This window comes from Debaryomyces hansenii, assembly GCF_000006445.2.
Source record: "Debaryomyces hansenii CBS767 chromosome G complete sequence".
NCBI lineage: Eukaryota > Fungi > Ascomycota > Pichiomycetes > Serinales > Debaryomycetaceae > Debaryomyces > Debaryomyces hansenii.
In genome coordinates, this window is record NC_006049.2 from 1755618 (window position 1) to 1769402 (window position 13785).

The 13785-nt window shown below is 34.8% G+C and overlaps 10 protein-coding genes across 10 annotated transcripts; 4 read left to right on the forward strand and 6 right to left on the reverse strand. All coding sequences in view use genetic code 12, as the record gives it.

The window, feature by feature from the left end:
* Positions 1–109: 109 nt before the first annotated feature.
* Positions 110–2173, reverse strand: DEHA2G21626g (DEHA2G21626p; the record flags this gene model as incomplete). Its single annotated transcript, XM_462483.1, has 1 exon — positions 110–2173. One exon carries the CDS (start codon positions 2171–2173, stop codon positions 110–112), a length of 2064 nt encoding a protein of 687 aa, XP_462483.2.
* Positions 2174–2533: 360 nt separating this feature from the next.
* Positions 2534–3052, reverse strand: DEHA2G21648g (DEHA2G21648p; the record flags this gene model as incomplete). Its single annotated transcript, XM_462484.1, has 1 exon — positions 2534–3052. The coding sequence occupies one exon, from the start codon at positions 3050–3052 to the stop codon at positions 2534–2536; it is 519 nt and encodes a 172-aa protein (XP_462484.2).
* Positions 3053–3545: 493 nt separating this feature from the next.
* On the reverse strand, positions 3546–4481 carry DEHA2G21670g (DEHA2G21670p; the record flags this gene model as incomplete). Its single annotated transcript, XM_462485.1, has 1 exon — positions 3546–4481. One exon carries the CDS (start codon positions 4479–4481, stop codon positions 3546–3548), a length of 936 nt encoding a protein of 311 aa, XP_462485.1.
* An 892-nt stretch (positions 4482–5373) lies between these two features.
* DEHA2G21692g (DEHA2G21692p) lies at positions 5374–5961 on the reverse strand (the record flags this gene model as incomplete). Its single annotated transcript, XM_462486.1, has 1 exon — positions 5374–5961. One exon carries the CDS (start codon positions 5959–5961, stop codon positions 5374–5376), a length of 588 nt encoding a protein of 195 aa, XP_462486.2.
* A 434-nt stretch (positions 5962–6395) lies between these two features.
* Positions 6396–7007, forward strand: DEHA2G21714g (ribosome biogenesis protein RLP24; the record flags this gene model as incomplete). Its single annotated transcript, XM_462487.1, has 1 exon — positions 6396–7007. The coding sequence occupies one exon, from the start codon at positions 6396–6398 to the stop codon at positions 7005–7007; it is 612 nt and encodes a 203-aa protein (XP_462487.1).
* Positions 7008–7174: 167 nt separating this feature from the next.
* On the reverse strand, positions 7175–7600 carry DEHA2G21736g (DEHA2G21736p; the record flags this gene model as incomplete). Its single annotated transcript, XM_462488.1, has 1 exon — positions 7175–7600. The coding sequence occupies one exon, from the start codon at positions 7598–7600 to the stop codon at positions 7175–7177; it is 426 nt and encodes a 141-aa protein (XP_462488.2).
* A 278-nt stretch (positions 7601–7878) lies between these two features.
* DEHA2G21758g (DEHA2G21758p) lies at positions 7879–8352 on the forward strand (the record flags this gene model as incomplete). Its single annotated transcript, XM_462489.1, has 1 exon — positions 7879–8352. One exon carries the CDS (start codon positions 7879–7881, stop codon positions 8350–8352), a length of 474 nt encoding a protein of 157 aa, XP_462489.2.
* Positions 8353–8388: 36 nt separating this feature from the next.
* DEHA2G21780g (DEHA2G21780p) lies at positions 8389–8889 on the reverse strand (the record flags this gene model as incomplete). The annotated part of the gene is made up of 1 exon (XM_462490.1): positions 8389–8889. The coding sequence occupies one exon, from the start codon at positions 8887–8889 to the stop codon at positions 8389–8391; it is 501 nt and encodes a 166-aa protein (XP_462490.2).
* Positions 8890–9507: 618 nt separating this feature from the next.
* Positions 9508–10461, forward strand: DEHA2G21802g (DEHA2G21802p; the record flags this gene model as incomplete). Its single annotated transcript, XM_462491.1, has 1 exon — positions 9508–10461. The coding sequence occupies one exon, from the start codon at positions 9508–9510 to the stop codon at positions 10459–10461; it is 954 nt and encodes a 317-aa protein (XP_462491.2).
* Positions 10462–10605: 144 nt separating this feature from the next.
* DEHA2G21824g (DEHA2G21824p) lies at positions 10606–13677 on the forward strand (the record flags this gene model as incomplete). The annotated part of the gene is made up of 1 exon (XM_462492.1): positions 10606–13677. The coding sequence occupies one exon, from the start codon at positions 10606–10608 to the stop codon at positions 13675–13677; it is 3072 nt and encodes a 1023-aa protein (XP_462492.2).
* Positions 13678–13785: the final 108 nt, after the last annotated feature.

Sequence of the window (13785 nt, forward strand, 5' to 3'; positions counted from 1 at the left end):
TTCTCTGAAATCAATAATATATATTTAATAAAATTAATATAAATGATAGAATAAATGTATACAATAAAGATCTAATGCTAAAAGAGTAGTCCTATATTTATGGTATTGTTTAGATTAAACTTGGTCCTTCATAAGTATTATTGTACATCGATGCCTGTTGTGGCTGCTGATAGTTTTGTGTATATTGAGGTTGCATTTGTTGAAATTGATGTGGTTGATTCCATTGCTGCTGCTGAGGCTGTTGTTGGGATGGTTGTTGAGGAAATTGCTGATTATTAGTCATTTGTTGTTGTAGTTCCATTCTTGCGTTATTCAAGTAGTATTGTTTTTGAGACTCTTGTTGAGTGTCTGGAAAAACGGGAACAGTAGGTAAGTTTTCCAACCCACCGGCAGTTGGTTGTGGCTTCAATTGCGGTTGTGGTCCATTGCTGACATTATTAAAAAGATTAGTTGTTGTTTCAGATACTTTGAATGGGTTAGATCCTGTAGCAGTACTTGTAACTTGTTGTGGTTTGTCATTCGCGAATGATAATGGCGTAGTAGAACTGTTTTGCGAAAATCTGGTATTGAAAAATGGATTCGAACCAGTGTTCATGGAATTTAATTGTTGATTTGCCATAGACGAACCTGAATTCGAAAATGGATTAGTATCGGCCCTTGATATTCCAGAATGCATACTTTGTTGAAGTTGTTGTTGTTGTTGTTGTTGTTGTTGTTGTTGTTGTTGTTGTTGTTGTTGTTGTTGTTGTTGTTGTTGTTGCTGGAGTTGTTGCTGCTGCTGTTGTTGTTGTTGTTGCTGAGAAGCGAAATTATCAAAACTTTGTGTGGGGCCTGTCACAGCATTTTGCAAGAAGGGATTTCCACCTGTTGTTTGCAGTTGAAGTTGGGATCCATAACCACCAAAACCGGCGCCGGTAAATGTAGAGGTTAAACCATTTTGTTGTTGCAGAGATTGCTGTTGAATACCATTATGTTGATATGCCTGACCTTGCGAAATTGCCGGTAATGTGACAAATGAAGAGCCAGGAGGTAATGTACCTTGTGGTAACATCTGCACCTGTTGTGGTTGCAAGTTTGAGCCCCAAGGATTAAATGTAGATTGTTGAACAATTAATGAATTAGTTCTTTGTAAACCTGGACTAGCTACTTGTTGTGGTTGAACATGATGTTGAGCTTGAGCTTGTTGCTGGGTTTGATATGGAGGAGATTGAACATCTTGTATTGGGTCATTTTGTTGTGGCTGCAGCTGTTGCACAGGAAAACCGTCAGTATTCTCCTTTCCTTCCGTCAGTTTTCCAGCCAAGTATTGTCGTCTGTTCACTTCAAAGTTTGGATCATCTAAATACTCCTCTAAAGATGAAGTTAATGCAGTTGGTGCGTGCTTGATTGTTGGAACATGTAGTTTTGTTGCATACTCAAGGTGCTTGGCAACTCTCAAATAATCAATAACATATTTGGTCTGATCTACAAACTTCTTATAAATTCTGAGTGCCCTTTCGGCATCAACCTTTGAAGTCTCAAAATAATGTTCCAAGATATTAATCACACCTTCGTTTAATTCTTGAAACAACGCTAATAAGTCATTGACTAACATCCTAAATGCGGTTAAAACAATATCGTTATTAATCTCATTTTCCATGAAGTTATTTTTCAATAATGCATCTATTTGTCTCTGAACACTCTCACATTCTCTTAATAAGCCCTTTTCAATTGTCAACGTACGCAACCTCCCCCCATCTTGTCCAGTGCTATTATTAGCACGTTCATCTCTCACATAGTCAATTCCTGTCGATTCATACTGCTTGACCCTTGTATGCAAATATTTAGCATATTTCACAATGAATCGAACGTCAGGGTTATGGTTGTGGTTTTTGGTAATGCTTGAGTGGGATAAATTAAGCATATTAGGATCCTTATTAACGAGATAATTCAACGTAACATCTCGATCACCTTCCCTAATCATTATGTGAATTACAATCAACAGCTTATATACAACCGACCACGCACTGTCTTGAAGTCTACCTCGTAACGCTTTCATTATAGTAACGAAATTCTCTGCTTCTACCGAATGATCTATCAGGGTACTCATTAGAATCGGTTCAATATATTTTGGTTTTGGGGCTGCTACTTTGACCTTAGTAGCACCCTTGACAATTTTCTCATATGTTGTCATATCTATATGGAGCTGATTACTGATAATGTTTATATAATTGATCTATTAAGTGGAAGAATATACCAGCGTAAAACATGCTGTTGTTCATGTAAATAAGAATTTCCGGTTCCTACGTCCCGATCAGGTTGATTGTGTAATTGCACGACCTATTAATTTTCACTATTATTCGTACATTCTATATACAATAAACTAATAAACAGTGGGCTATGATGCTTATAATCTGTTCTAAGACGATGTAAAGAAATTAGGTGTTCTCACGGGAGGTTTGGGAAGATTTACCCTCATGTTTGACAGGGTTTGAGCTGAAACCCACTTGTAATATATGTCCTCCTATGCTACAGGAGTTTTTTCTCGCATAAATCATTTCTTCTTTAAACCACCTCTCTTTTCTAATATATCCTTTGCTTCGTTGACCTTTGTAGCTAAATAAGACGAACCTCCTTTATCTGGGTGATTAGCCATCATCAACTTTCTGTGCTGTTCCTTCAATTTGGCTTGCGATAAGTTGGTTTCCTTCAAGTTCAAAATCTGCAACGCTTCCTTGGGGGTCATCTTCTGTCCAAAAGGACCTTTGACAAACGCCTTACCGTTAATACCTGGTTGTTTGGACTTAACAAATCCAGAAGCAAAATATGCAACTCCTAATACTCCCATACCGGTCATCCATGGGTGGTTACCCATCCATTCGCAACCTTTGTCAAAATAATACTCAGCTGAACCTTCATCTGCCTGTTTACGTTGTAAGTGGCCCGTATAAGCTTGTTGGGACTGTTGGGGTTGTTGAGGTTGTTGGGCCTGTTGCAGTAATTCTATAGCTTGGCTTTGGTTCCTGTCACCAGGAATAGCCAATGTAGGGATATCCATATTAAAAGGTGCCATTTCTATCCTGTTATGCTTTATTTACAAGGGTTATCAGTATCAATATCACTATAGAGTGCAAAAGGTGTGTTATTCTAAAAAATTCTCTGACTGTATTCTAGGAGCCGAATTTTTTTCTCGACCATAAGTCACGTGCAATATGATTTCTATTTCCAGACCCATGATAGATGCAAAAAAGCGATATTTTGCCACTTCTACAAGGCAGAAGAATGATAAGAAGTCACAATAAGCTTTATGCTACATAATTAAATAAATTCTGTCTTACTGAGTATTTGGTTGAGAAACAGACATCTCGGGATGATGGAATATTTTGAGTTAGTTCACATTTTGCAAATGCAAATTCTATGGGGAGAGTTATATACGTTAAGCCTTCATTGAACATATTATATTAGAGATAAATGGGCAAAATATAATTTTACCCTGAAAACATTTTGAAGTCCTATAATGGAATATTTCTATTAAAAGAAAAAAAAGCTATCTCATTCCTGTCAAATTATTCATTCCACGAGTCTTGAAATAAATTCTTTGAAGCAAAAGCACCTGCAATATTTCCTTGACTAACAGCGTTAGGCACAGTTCTGAAAAAAGTAGTACAGTCTCCGCAAGCATAAACACCGTTAATATTGGTTTCTTGAAATGGATTCACTTTGATTAACTTTGTTGTATCAATGTGTACTTGCAACTTATTTAGAATATCTTCACAGTTCAATTTAAATGGTGGATGGATATATACGCAACTCAAGGAAATGCTAGTACCGTCCGAAAATACTACAGACTTTAATCTTCCTGACTCACCAATAAATTCTGTTATGACCTTATCTATGACCTCAATGTCTTTGTTTTTTAATTCATTTAACTGCGATTCAGAACATATAGAAGATATTTTAGTGCCGTTTGTTAATACCGTGATATTTTTGGTCCAATTATAAATCATTGTTGCCATGTCCATTAAACGAGAGTTATCGAATATGAGTCCCGTCTTCATGTTTGCAACTTCATACCCATGACAATAAGGACAATGCAAAGCAGATTTACCCCAAAAATTCTCTATATTTTTTATATTGACATCATTAATCAAATCATTAACACCCGACGCAAATATTATCTTCTTTCCGGTGTAATGCTTTTCGGTGTTGGAAATGGTTGCTGCAATTTGAAACCTGTTTTCAGACTTAGCAACTTCAATTACTTCACCTTCAACCAACTCAACTGTCTTATATTTCATTATATTCTCTTTAGCCTGAGACTTGAATTCAAATGATGAATCTCCATCGTGCCCTATAAAATTGTGCATGTAGTTGGAGAATCTGTTGCATGGTGCTTTGGAGTCAATACAAAGCACAGTCTTCATGGTACGTGCGATTGCTAAAGTTGCGGCCAACCCTGCAGCGCTTCCACCTATAATAATAACGTCGTAAGAATTGTCCATTACGATAATGAAAAGTTTATCAGACGAATTAAATATGTTTTTTTTTATCTTATTTATAGTTTAAATGGAGGATAGAGTTGATCTAAGTGGGCAAATAAAAATGCTCAAAGATTGGTTTGAGTTCGCGATTACTACACATGAAACTTTTTTGCGGATGTGGTTAAGGATGGGGGTAGTTATGCACTAACCTATAAGCTCCAAGATAAATTGCACCACTATATCCCAACAATTTTTCTTTCTGTCAACTTAATCTTCTGACTAACGATTAATTTTACAGAAAGGTGATGAAAAGGGATTTCAGTGCATTGTGATGTTAAACAGAAGACCACATTAATGGCATACGCCAGGTTCCAGATGCTACCGGAGGTTCGATAATAGACAAGCTTTATCTAAGGCTCCTGAATCTTAGATAGGCTTTACCTAGGCGTTCGTTCTGGTAATTTTTACTTATAAACCGCAAATCACGTGCCATGTAATTTCTATTTCAAAAGTTGCAAAAAACTACTTTTACCAACGCAAGACTACAAATAAAGAGTAACAAGAGAATTATATGATACACTAAGACTTAACAATGCCCGTGATGTCAAGTCCTTCGATACGAAGTAGAACGAACTTGGAATGGGGATATTAGAGGCAAATTGTATTTCACCCAGGTGCAATACTAAATAAAGAACTGTCCACGACAAGACAATGAAAAATTCAAGCTCGATGTAAATAATAGGATTATCTACGACGAGAAAAGGTATTCAAACATCACTGCAGCTGTGACAATCAGCTAGTCTCTACACCTCAATAACCTAACTAATTAAGCTGAAGTAAGACTAATTGAAATTATAATTAATTTAATAAAAAAAAAACATATTACTTTAACACTTCTTCTAGCAGCCAACATTTAAGATGATAAATCGATCCAAGTACATATTGGTTGGCCGTAGGGCGATCCAGACGAGCAATTCTGTTTCCATCTGTCTGTTACTCTCTTACACTTACACAGACTACACGCCACCCCACAATTAGCGTGAGAGTACCTTTTATTTTGTGAAATATAATTTCTTGCTCGACTGATTATGTCGTCATGAGTAGATATAGGGTCGTAAGTGATACGCGTTAAGAAGCCCTTCACTCCTTTAGGTATAGTCCCGTTGGCCAACTGTTCTGCTCCGTCATCGCTGATTACGTATCTAACAGCCTTATTCAATAATTGATCTACCGTCCCTCCTTTTAGTACATACTCTATTGGGTAGTCAAATATTTCACCATATGCGTTATCTAGCGTTAATACCAACTCTTTATTAACGTCTAAGGTTGCATCATCGTAGTACCTGACCGAGACCAGTTTATCACCTGTAGGTAAGTTGTAAATCTCATCTAGACTATATTCATTGCCGTTATATATTATTGAGGCTTTCATGTGCGAGAGATCGTATGATATGTTCTCACTGACTAACTCACTTGAGAGAGAAAAATCTTTACCTGCCATGACAGTAGCTATCAAAAATGAAAATCATGTGTGTACAAATTACCAACATCCTTTTGGTAAATGAATATAGTACGGTCTTATGGGTGGAAGAGAACAGAACAGCCGCGTTCACCGCGGCTCGTGTATATCATCACGAAGAGGAAAAAACATTTTTGTGTAATAAAATAATTTTTTTTAAGTATAGAGAAGAGGTACTATATGATACCAAAAAATTTTCATATCTACTTGACTTATCTATTGATATTTTGAGATATTTAGTATATTTGTACAAATAATATACGGAGAATATTGCTTATTGCGAGAGGTTGACAATAGTTGAGTATTGGGCATAGTTATTTACATATACGTACAATTGCAGAACAATTTTTCATTTTTGATTAAGATTCAATAATTTTATTTTAGCATCACATTATCACATATTATAACACTTCACTATGAGAGTTTATTCATGTCATTTTTGTTCATCCCCAGTTTATCCTTTACACGGGATTATGTTTGTTAGAAATGACGCCAAAGAATTTAGATTCTGTCGTTCCAAATGTCATCATGCATTCAAACAACGTCGTAACCCACGTAAATTGAGATGGACCAAGGCTTTCAGAAAGGCTGCTGGTAAGGAATTAGTTGTCGATTCTACTTTGACATTTGCTGCAAGAAGAAATGTTCCAGTTAGATATAACAGAGATTTGGTCGCTACCACTTTGAAGACCATGGCTAGAGTTGAAGAAATCAGACAAAAGAGAGAAAGAGCCTTCTATAAGAACAGAATGAGAGGTAACAAGGACAAGAAATTGGCCCTCGATAGAAGATTAGTCGAACAAAACCCACAATTATTGAAGATCAGAGACGTCGAATTACGTAGAAAGGCTGAAAGAAAGGCTGCTAAGGAGAATGCCATGGACGAAGAAATTGAAGATGAAGAAGAAGAAATTGCATCTGAAGATATGATGAGTGAAGACGAAGAAATGGAAAGCGAATCTGAAGCTGAATCCACCAAACAAAAGGTAGTATTGAAGAACAAGAAGAAGTCAAAGCGTTCTAATTAGTATATGTCATAAGGTTTTTAAAAATTCATTATTTCTTAAGGTTCACAGTTGTATTTTTCATGTTATATTTTTGTTCTCTTCATATGTATATACATATTTAATCTAATTCTATTATTACGGTGAATGTTCTGTAGTGGTTGTTGTATGTGGGAGATATCTTTATCATATCAGACGTGAGCCTTATTTATTATTGGCCAAAAGGGTCTCTGTTTAAAGTTGTCCTTCGTTTCATCAGTGACTATATCCTCATGCATCGAATTATCCCCATCGTATAACTTATGCAATCTTTCTTGTTCTTGAAGTATTTTTTGAGATTTCATCATCAAATCTATAGTATTCTGATGTAATTCTGAGTGAATCTTATTTTGTTGGCATCTCTTTGCATTTTCAGCTATCGCTTGATTACCTAAAGCGTTGTTGTTAATTGTAATATGCGTAATGATATCTAGGTCTTCAGATCTCTTTCTTTTATGCGATGTAGAACTTATAGGCGACGACGGTATTGCAAAGCTTGACGTGTCAGCATATCCATAATAAGAGTCTGATTCTATGTTCGACAGATTCACGCCTATTTCACTTGAAGCCATATTCATAGATAGCCAAATATAAATGAGACGCGGTACTAGTGTGAATTGCAATGATAATTATTAGTGAATCAGAAACTAATTCCACAAAACGTTGTAGCTGTACTTATAATTGATTTGAAAGGAGATATCTCGAACCCACAGTATTAGAATTGAATAAAAAAAGGAATTTCAAGTATTAACCAAAAAAAGTACAAGTTCACGTCAAATATGGTTTGAATTGAATTCTCAAAATTTATCCATCACTAAAAATATCACTTTTAATATATGTGAAAATCGTCTCAATAATGACGGGAACAAGCAAAGAAAAGCATATCAATCCGAAGAGAATAAACGGGAAGCACATTAAACATAGTCCTAATACTGTACCGTTACTGAAAATTGAACATGAAACTACATTTTTGGTGAAGTCTTCAACACCATATATATCAGCATTAAAGAGAATTCAAAAGATCCTTGCGAAATTCGATAAATCAGTTCTTCCTAATAAAAAGTATCAAAACGTTGAATACAAGAAGGTTAAATACATCACTGTGAAGGGTATGGGTAAGGCTATAGAAAATACCCTATCTATTGCATTGAAATTTCAAGATGAGCTAAATTATAAAGTTGATATACTAACGGGTAGTGTCGAAGTATTAGATGAATTCCAGATAGGTACAAATGGAGATGACAGTGATAACGATTATAATGACGAAACCCTCTTTAAGAAACGTATGGTAAGCTACATTGAGACTAGAATATGGCTCAAGCGAGAATAATACCAATAATGCAAGCTTAATATATATAAATATATATCAGATATTTACTTTTTCAAGGCAACGCTCTTTAATATGCAATAACTCTACAATGTGTCTGTCGACCTTAGCACTTTTTCTAGTTTTCTTACCCGATGATTCGAAATCACTTTTGATGTCTTCGTTTTCTTCTTCATTATCTAACTGTACCTCAAATAACGACTCTGCTCTCCTTATCAAATCAAGGCACTTGTTATAATCCTTTTGATAGTATGACTTTTCACATGCATTTAGCATTCTTACCCTATCAGTCTTTTTGGAATTGTCTAGCTGGTTTAATTCTTCTGGATTGTAGAGCCAGTCCTCAGTATTTAGTGTAGGCCCGGTACTATAGAATTGCAGCTTCTGGGAAAGATAATCTTCTTCTGACTGCTCTTTCCGCACTTTTTTGCCTTTCGCCTTATGTTGTGTATCTTGTCTATTAGGATCTGATTCATTAATAGATTGACATTCAGGTATGTGGCTTGAATTTGGATTTACTATCTCTGGGTCTATACACATTATGAAATAAAAAATCAAATCAAATCCAATAAAATCGAACAATTCCCAAAATTAACAGAATTAATAACCTGTAGCTGATATGAACTTGAATGCAACAAGTTTTAAGAAGGTACTTCATTAAGCCAAAACTGATTTTTGGAAATAAAAAAATTTGAAATCACGTGAAAATGTCTATTTTTCATGTACGATAACTTATCAGCTTCAATTGATTAAATATCCACCGAGAGATCTCACACTAAACTAATTCATGTTAACGGAAAAAGTACACAGACTTATTCAGAAACTACAATTAGGGGATATAGCTGCAAGCGTCACAAGCGTACACAAAAAAACACATTCCGTTATGTGTTAAGTCAAGTTGTTAAGTTCACAACTTGATTCAATTTTGATTTCATCAACACAAAAGGTATATTCAAACAAATGTGTTTCTTGCCAAAATCATGAATATTGCAGAATATCTTGTCGAACTAAATATGATCTATCAGTTTATGTATGGAAGATTGTTGATCGTATTTTCTAACCTTAATCTGCAACAATTGTCATGTGATATCCTCTGAGATATTTCTTTTTATTTGTAATATTCCTTATATAGAGACATTATTGAGCTTGACGGTAAAGATGACGGTATCGGAAAGCATAATACCCCCAAAGATCTCCAGTAAAGAGCAAGCACAAAAATTAATCGACGAACATGATAATTTTTTGTTCGATTGTGATGGAGTGATTTGGTTAGATGAGAAATTAATTCCGGGAGTCCTCAGCACCATCGAGTATTTACAGTCCAAAAATAAGAGATATGTATTCGTTACAAACAACTCATCTAAATCGCGTCAGAATTATGTTGAGAAGTTTCAAAGATTAGGGTTTAAGGGTATTACCAAGGATATGATATATCCTACATGCTACGCCGCAACCTTCAATTTGAAAGAACATTTGAAAGTGCCGGAAGGCTCTAAAATCTGGGTATTGGGTGACAGTGGTATTGAAGATGAGTTACGAGAGGCCAATTACATTCCGGTTGGAGGTACGGATGACCGTCTTAATGCACCTTTTGACCCTCATCACGAGTTACTAAAAGTTGATCCAGACGTTAAGGCAGTCGTAGTAGGCTCTACAAAAGACTTTAATTATATGAGAATTGCCCTGACTCTCCAATACTTGCTTCACGATAACAAGTCTATACCATTTATAGGTGCAAATATCGACAGGTCTTATCCATCTGACGGTTTGATCCTCCCTGCTGGTGGAAGTGTTGTTAACTACATGCAATACACGGCCGACAGAGATTTTATCAATGTAGGGAAACCTAGCACTACCTTGTTGGATGTTATATTAGAGCACAGTAGGTTTGATAAAGAAAAGACTATTATGGTAGGCGATACGCTATACACTGATATCAAATTTGGTAATGATGGTCAACTCGCAAATTCCCTATTAGTTTTCAGTGGAGGTACAACGAAACAATATTTTGATCATTTCTTAACCACCTCGTACAAGCAGGAGGAAACCAAAAGTATGATTCCACTGTGTTACATAGAATCATTTGGTGATATTATAGATTTAATAAATTAGATAAGACTAGAATAGATATGGATTCGTTTTTATTTTTGTCCGGTATAAAATATAAAATCCCTGCAAATAGCGAATTATAAACGAAAGAGGTAGAGAGTTACAGATTAATAATATAGTATAGTTTCTATAAGTAGTTACCTCTCAATGATCAATTTCACAGGAAATACAAAGAAAAGGGTAGTTAATTTGGGAAATAAAAAATCAAATGATACCACCAATTATTTGGAAAAAACCCGATTGCAAAGGCAACAGCGTGAAGAACAACGGCAACGAGAAAGATCAAGTTTAGTCTTACAATCTTACATTAGAAGATACATCGATTTATCAAGCCAAAATGAAATATTGAGACAAGAGTGGGCTGATGAAATGGGCCATTGGAAGAGTGAAGAAGATTGGTGTAAGTGGATTAGTAAATTTCTGTTCTTGTGTAGATGGGGGACATCAAGACATAATTTGGATATTACGTGCCACCAATTAGCATTATTTTATGAAGGACTCAACAATAACTGTTTAAGTTCGAAGTATGAAATCAGTTCATCTTTATATGATCTGTTGACAAAGAATTTGATAAATGTGATAAGCGCTCTCAGTAGTTCACAGAAATCTATTGGTTGTATAAGTGTTATATGTGATTGCATCACCTTATTAATATCTAAGTATAATAAAGGTGCTCATAGGTATCCGAATTTGATACTTTACTTGTCGAAAAGCATACTGAGGAAAGTTATACCCGATGAAACCGTGAACAAAATAATACTGCTAATCTTTGATATAAATGTTAGCGACTCTTCCAAGAATTTTATTGAATTCTTATCGATCCCAAACATCTTCAATTCAATTGGCATTGAAGGAAATCATCATTTACTAGAAATAATACGAAGACAAGTGCCTCTGGATAACTCGACAAGTTTATTACATTCGCTAGGCGGCTTGCAGAAAATCAACTTACTTGTTAACGTATTGAGAATACACGGAGATCGCCAATTTATTGCTTCAGATTATCTAGTTGTTGGCTTAATATTATCCACTATTTCGTTTTCAATTAAAGATAGAACCAATCTTGATGAGGATGGGTTTGAAGAAGATGAATTTGAAAGGACCGATATTGATGACGGTTCAGACATCCCTAGATCTTCTGAAGCATTAATATTAGTAAGTAATGGAGTTATAGAACAGTTACAAGTACTATACTCAGCAAGGTTTATTAAACAGGCAATAAAATACTTCACAGATGCTGACGAACTTTCACAGCTAGCGCTCCATATTTTTGCCACATTAACATATTTAATTCCAGTTTCTAAAAGTAAACTCTGTATATTAATTACAATTACACCAGGTTCATATAAATGGTTTTATAACCAGTTAAGGAAGGATCCCATCTATAAGTTTATTGAACAAAAAAACATGGAGAATTATGATTATTTACGTTCTGATGACTTAATTCAGCTTTATTCGAAAATCCCCGAAAATTTAGTGTCAATCTTTTGGAAAACTTTGTATACATTTGAAGAACTATATTCCTATTGGTTAATAGTTTCAAATGATTTGGAAAGTTTCTCTGAAGATAAACTAAGCTTGCAAGAAGCTTCAAAGTTTTTGAAATTCTTGAAGAATGTTTGCTTGACTTTGATTTTTAATAATAATAACACTAGTTTATTCAATGAGTTTGGCAAACTTAAGGATATTTCGATCTCTCTACTTAATCAATTGTATACCAAAAATTCAAGGCTAATGTTTCTACCAGACAAATTTTGGAAGCCAAATGAGTTGAATTTTAACATTGATAATATGTTGCAGCTAATTATCGATGAAGAAGAAAGAAGGAACGAAATGGAAGTTGAAGCCCTGGACAACGATTCAGATTTAGAACTTAATGGAGATGATTTGTCACATAAAAACTCATCCAAAAAGCCAAAATTTGCAAAGGCAAATAGTGATACATTAGCAAAGTTAGAAGTGCTAAAGAAATTACCATATTTTATATCTTTTAGAGATAGAGTTAAGGTATTGCAAACTCTTATTCAAATAGATAGAGAGAGATTAATGGGTTCGGATGCCTTTTCATTTTTCCAACCACCAAAGAGATTAAAAGCAGATATTAGAAGGGAATCCTTATTTGAAGATGCGTTTAATAATTTTCATAAATGCGGATCTGATTTTAAACATACATTGAGTGTCACTTTATTTAACGAACAAGGTGGCCAAGAAGCAGGAATAGATGGAGGGGGAATTACAAAGGAGTTTCTAACAAGTGTTGCAATGGAAGGATTTCAACCACATGGAAAATTTGAATTATTTAAAGAAACAGCTGAGAACCAGTTATATCCAAGTGATGAAATATATAAAATGTTAAGCAAAAAGATTGAGGTTAAGGAGCAGCAACAAAAATTGTTGTATTTGCGGTTCTTAGGTAATATAATTGGCAAATGTTTCTATGAAAACGTGTTAATTGATTTGTCCTTTGCGCCATTTTTTTTAAACAAATGGTGTAGTTTCAATAGGGGGCAAAATTCTATGAAGAATTCGATTAATGACTTAAACTATTTAGATCGAGAATTATTCACAAATTTAATGAAGTTAACTAGCATGGATTCAAACGAGTTGGAACAACTTGATTTAAATTTTACTATTGATGAAAAGATAAATGATTTCAACTGCACGTTTGATTTGCTACCACCAAATGGAGCAGAAATTAAAGTCGACCAGTCGAATAGATTGAACTATATTCATCAAATCTCGAATTTTAGATTAAACCAATCGTTGCACGTTCAAACAAAATTCTTTCTTAACGGACTCTTTGAAATTATTTCGTCCAGCTGGTTGAGTATGTTTGATGCCTCCGAATTGCAAATGTTAATATCTGGTGGTGAGAACGATGTGAATATACAAGACTGGAAGGAGAATGTCGAATATGGTGGATACTTTGATGATGATACGACAGTAGTATATTTCTGGGAAGTCATAAGTGAAATGTCACCAGAAGAGAGATTCAAGTTAATCAAATTTGTGACGTCTGTCTCAAGAGCTCCTTTATTAGGATTTGGATCATTAAATCCTAAATTTGGGATCAGAAATGCTGGTAGAAGTATTGATAGACTACCTACTGCTTCAACATGTGTTAATTTATTGAAACTACCTGATTACCAAGATAAAGAATTAGTACGATCAAAGCTATTATATGCTATTAATACAGAGGCAAGGTTTGACTTGTCGTAACCTTGTGCGTAGATTGAATGTTTCATAGAGTTTTTCATGTACGATTATTTTTCGTCGCGATAAAAACCTAAAAAAGTTGTTCGCTCTATAAATATTATGATTACATAT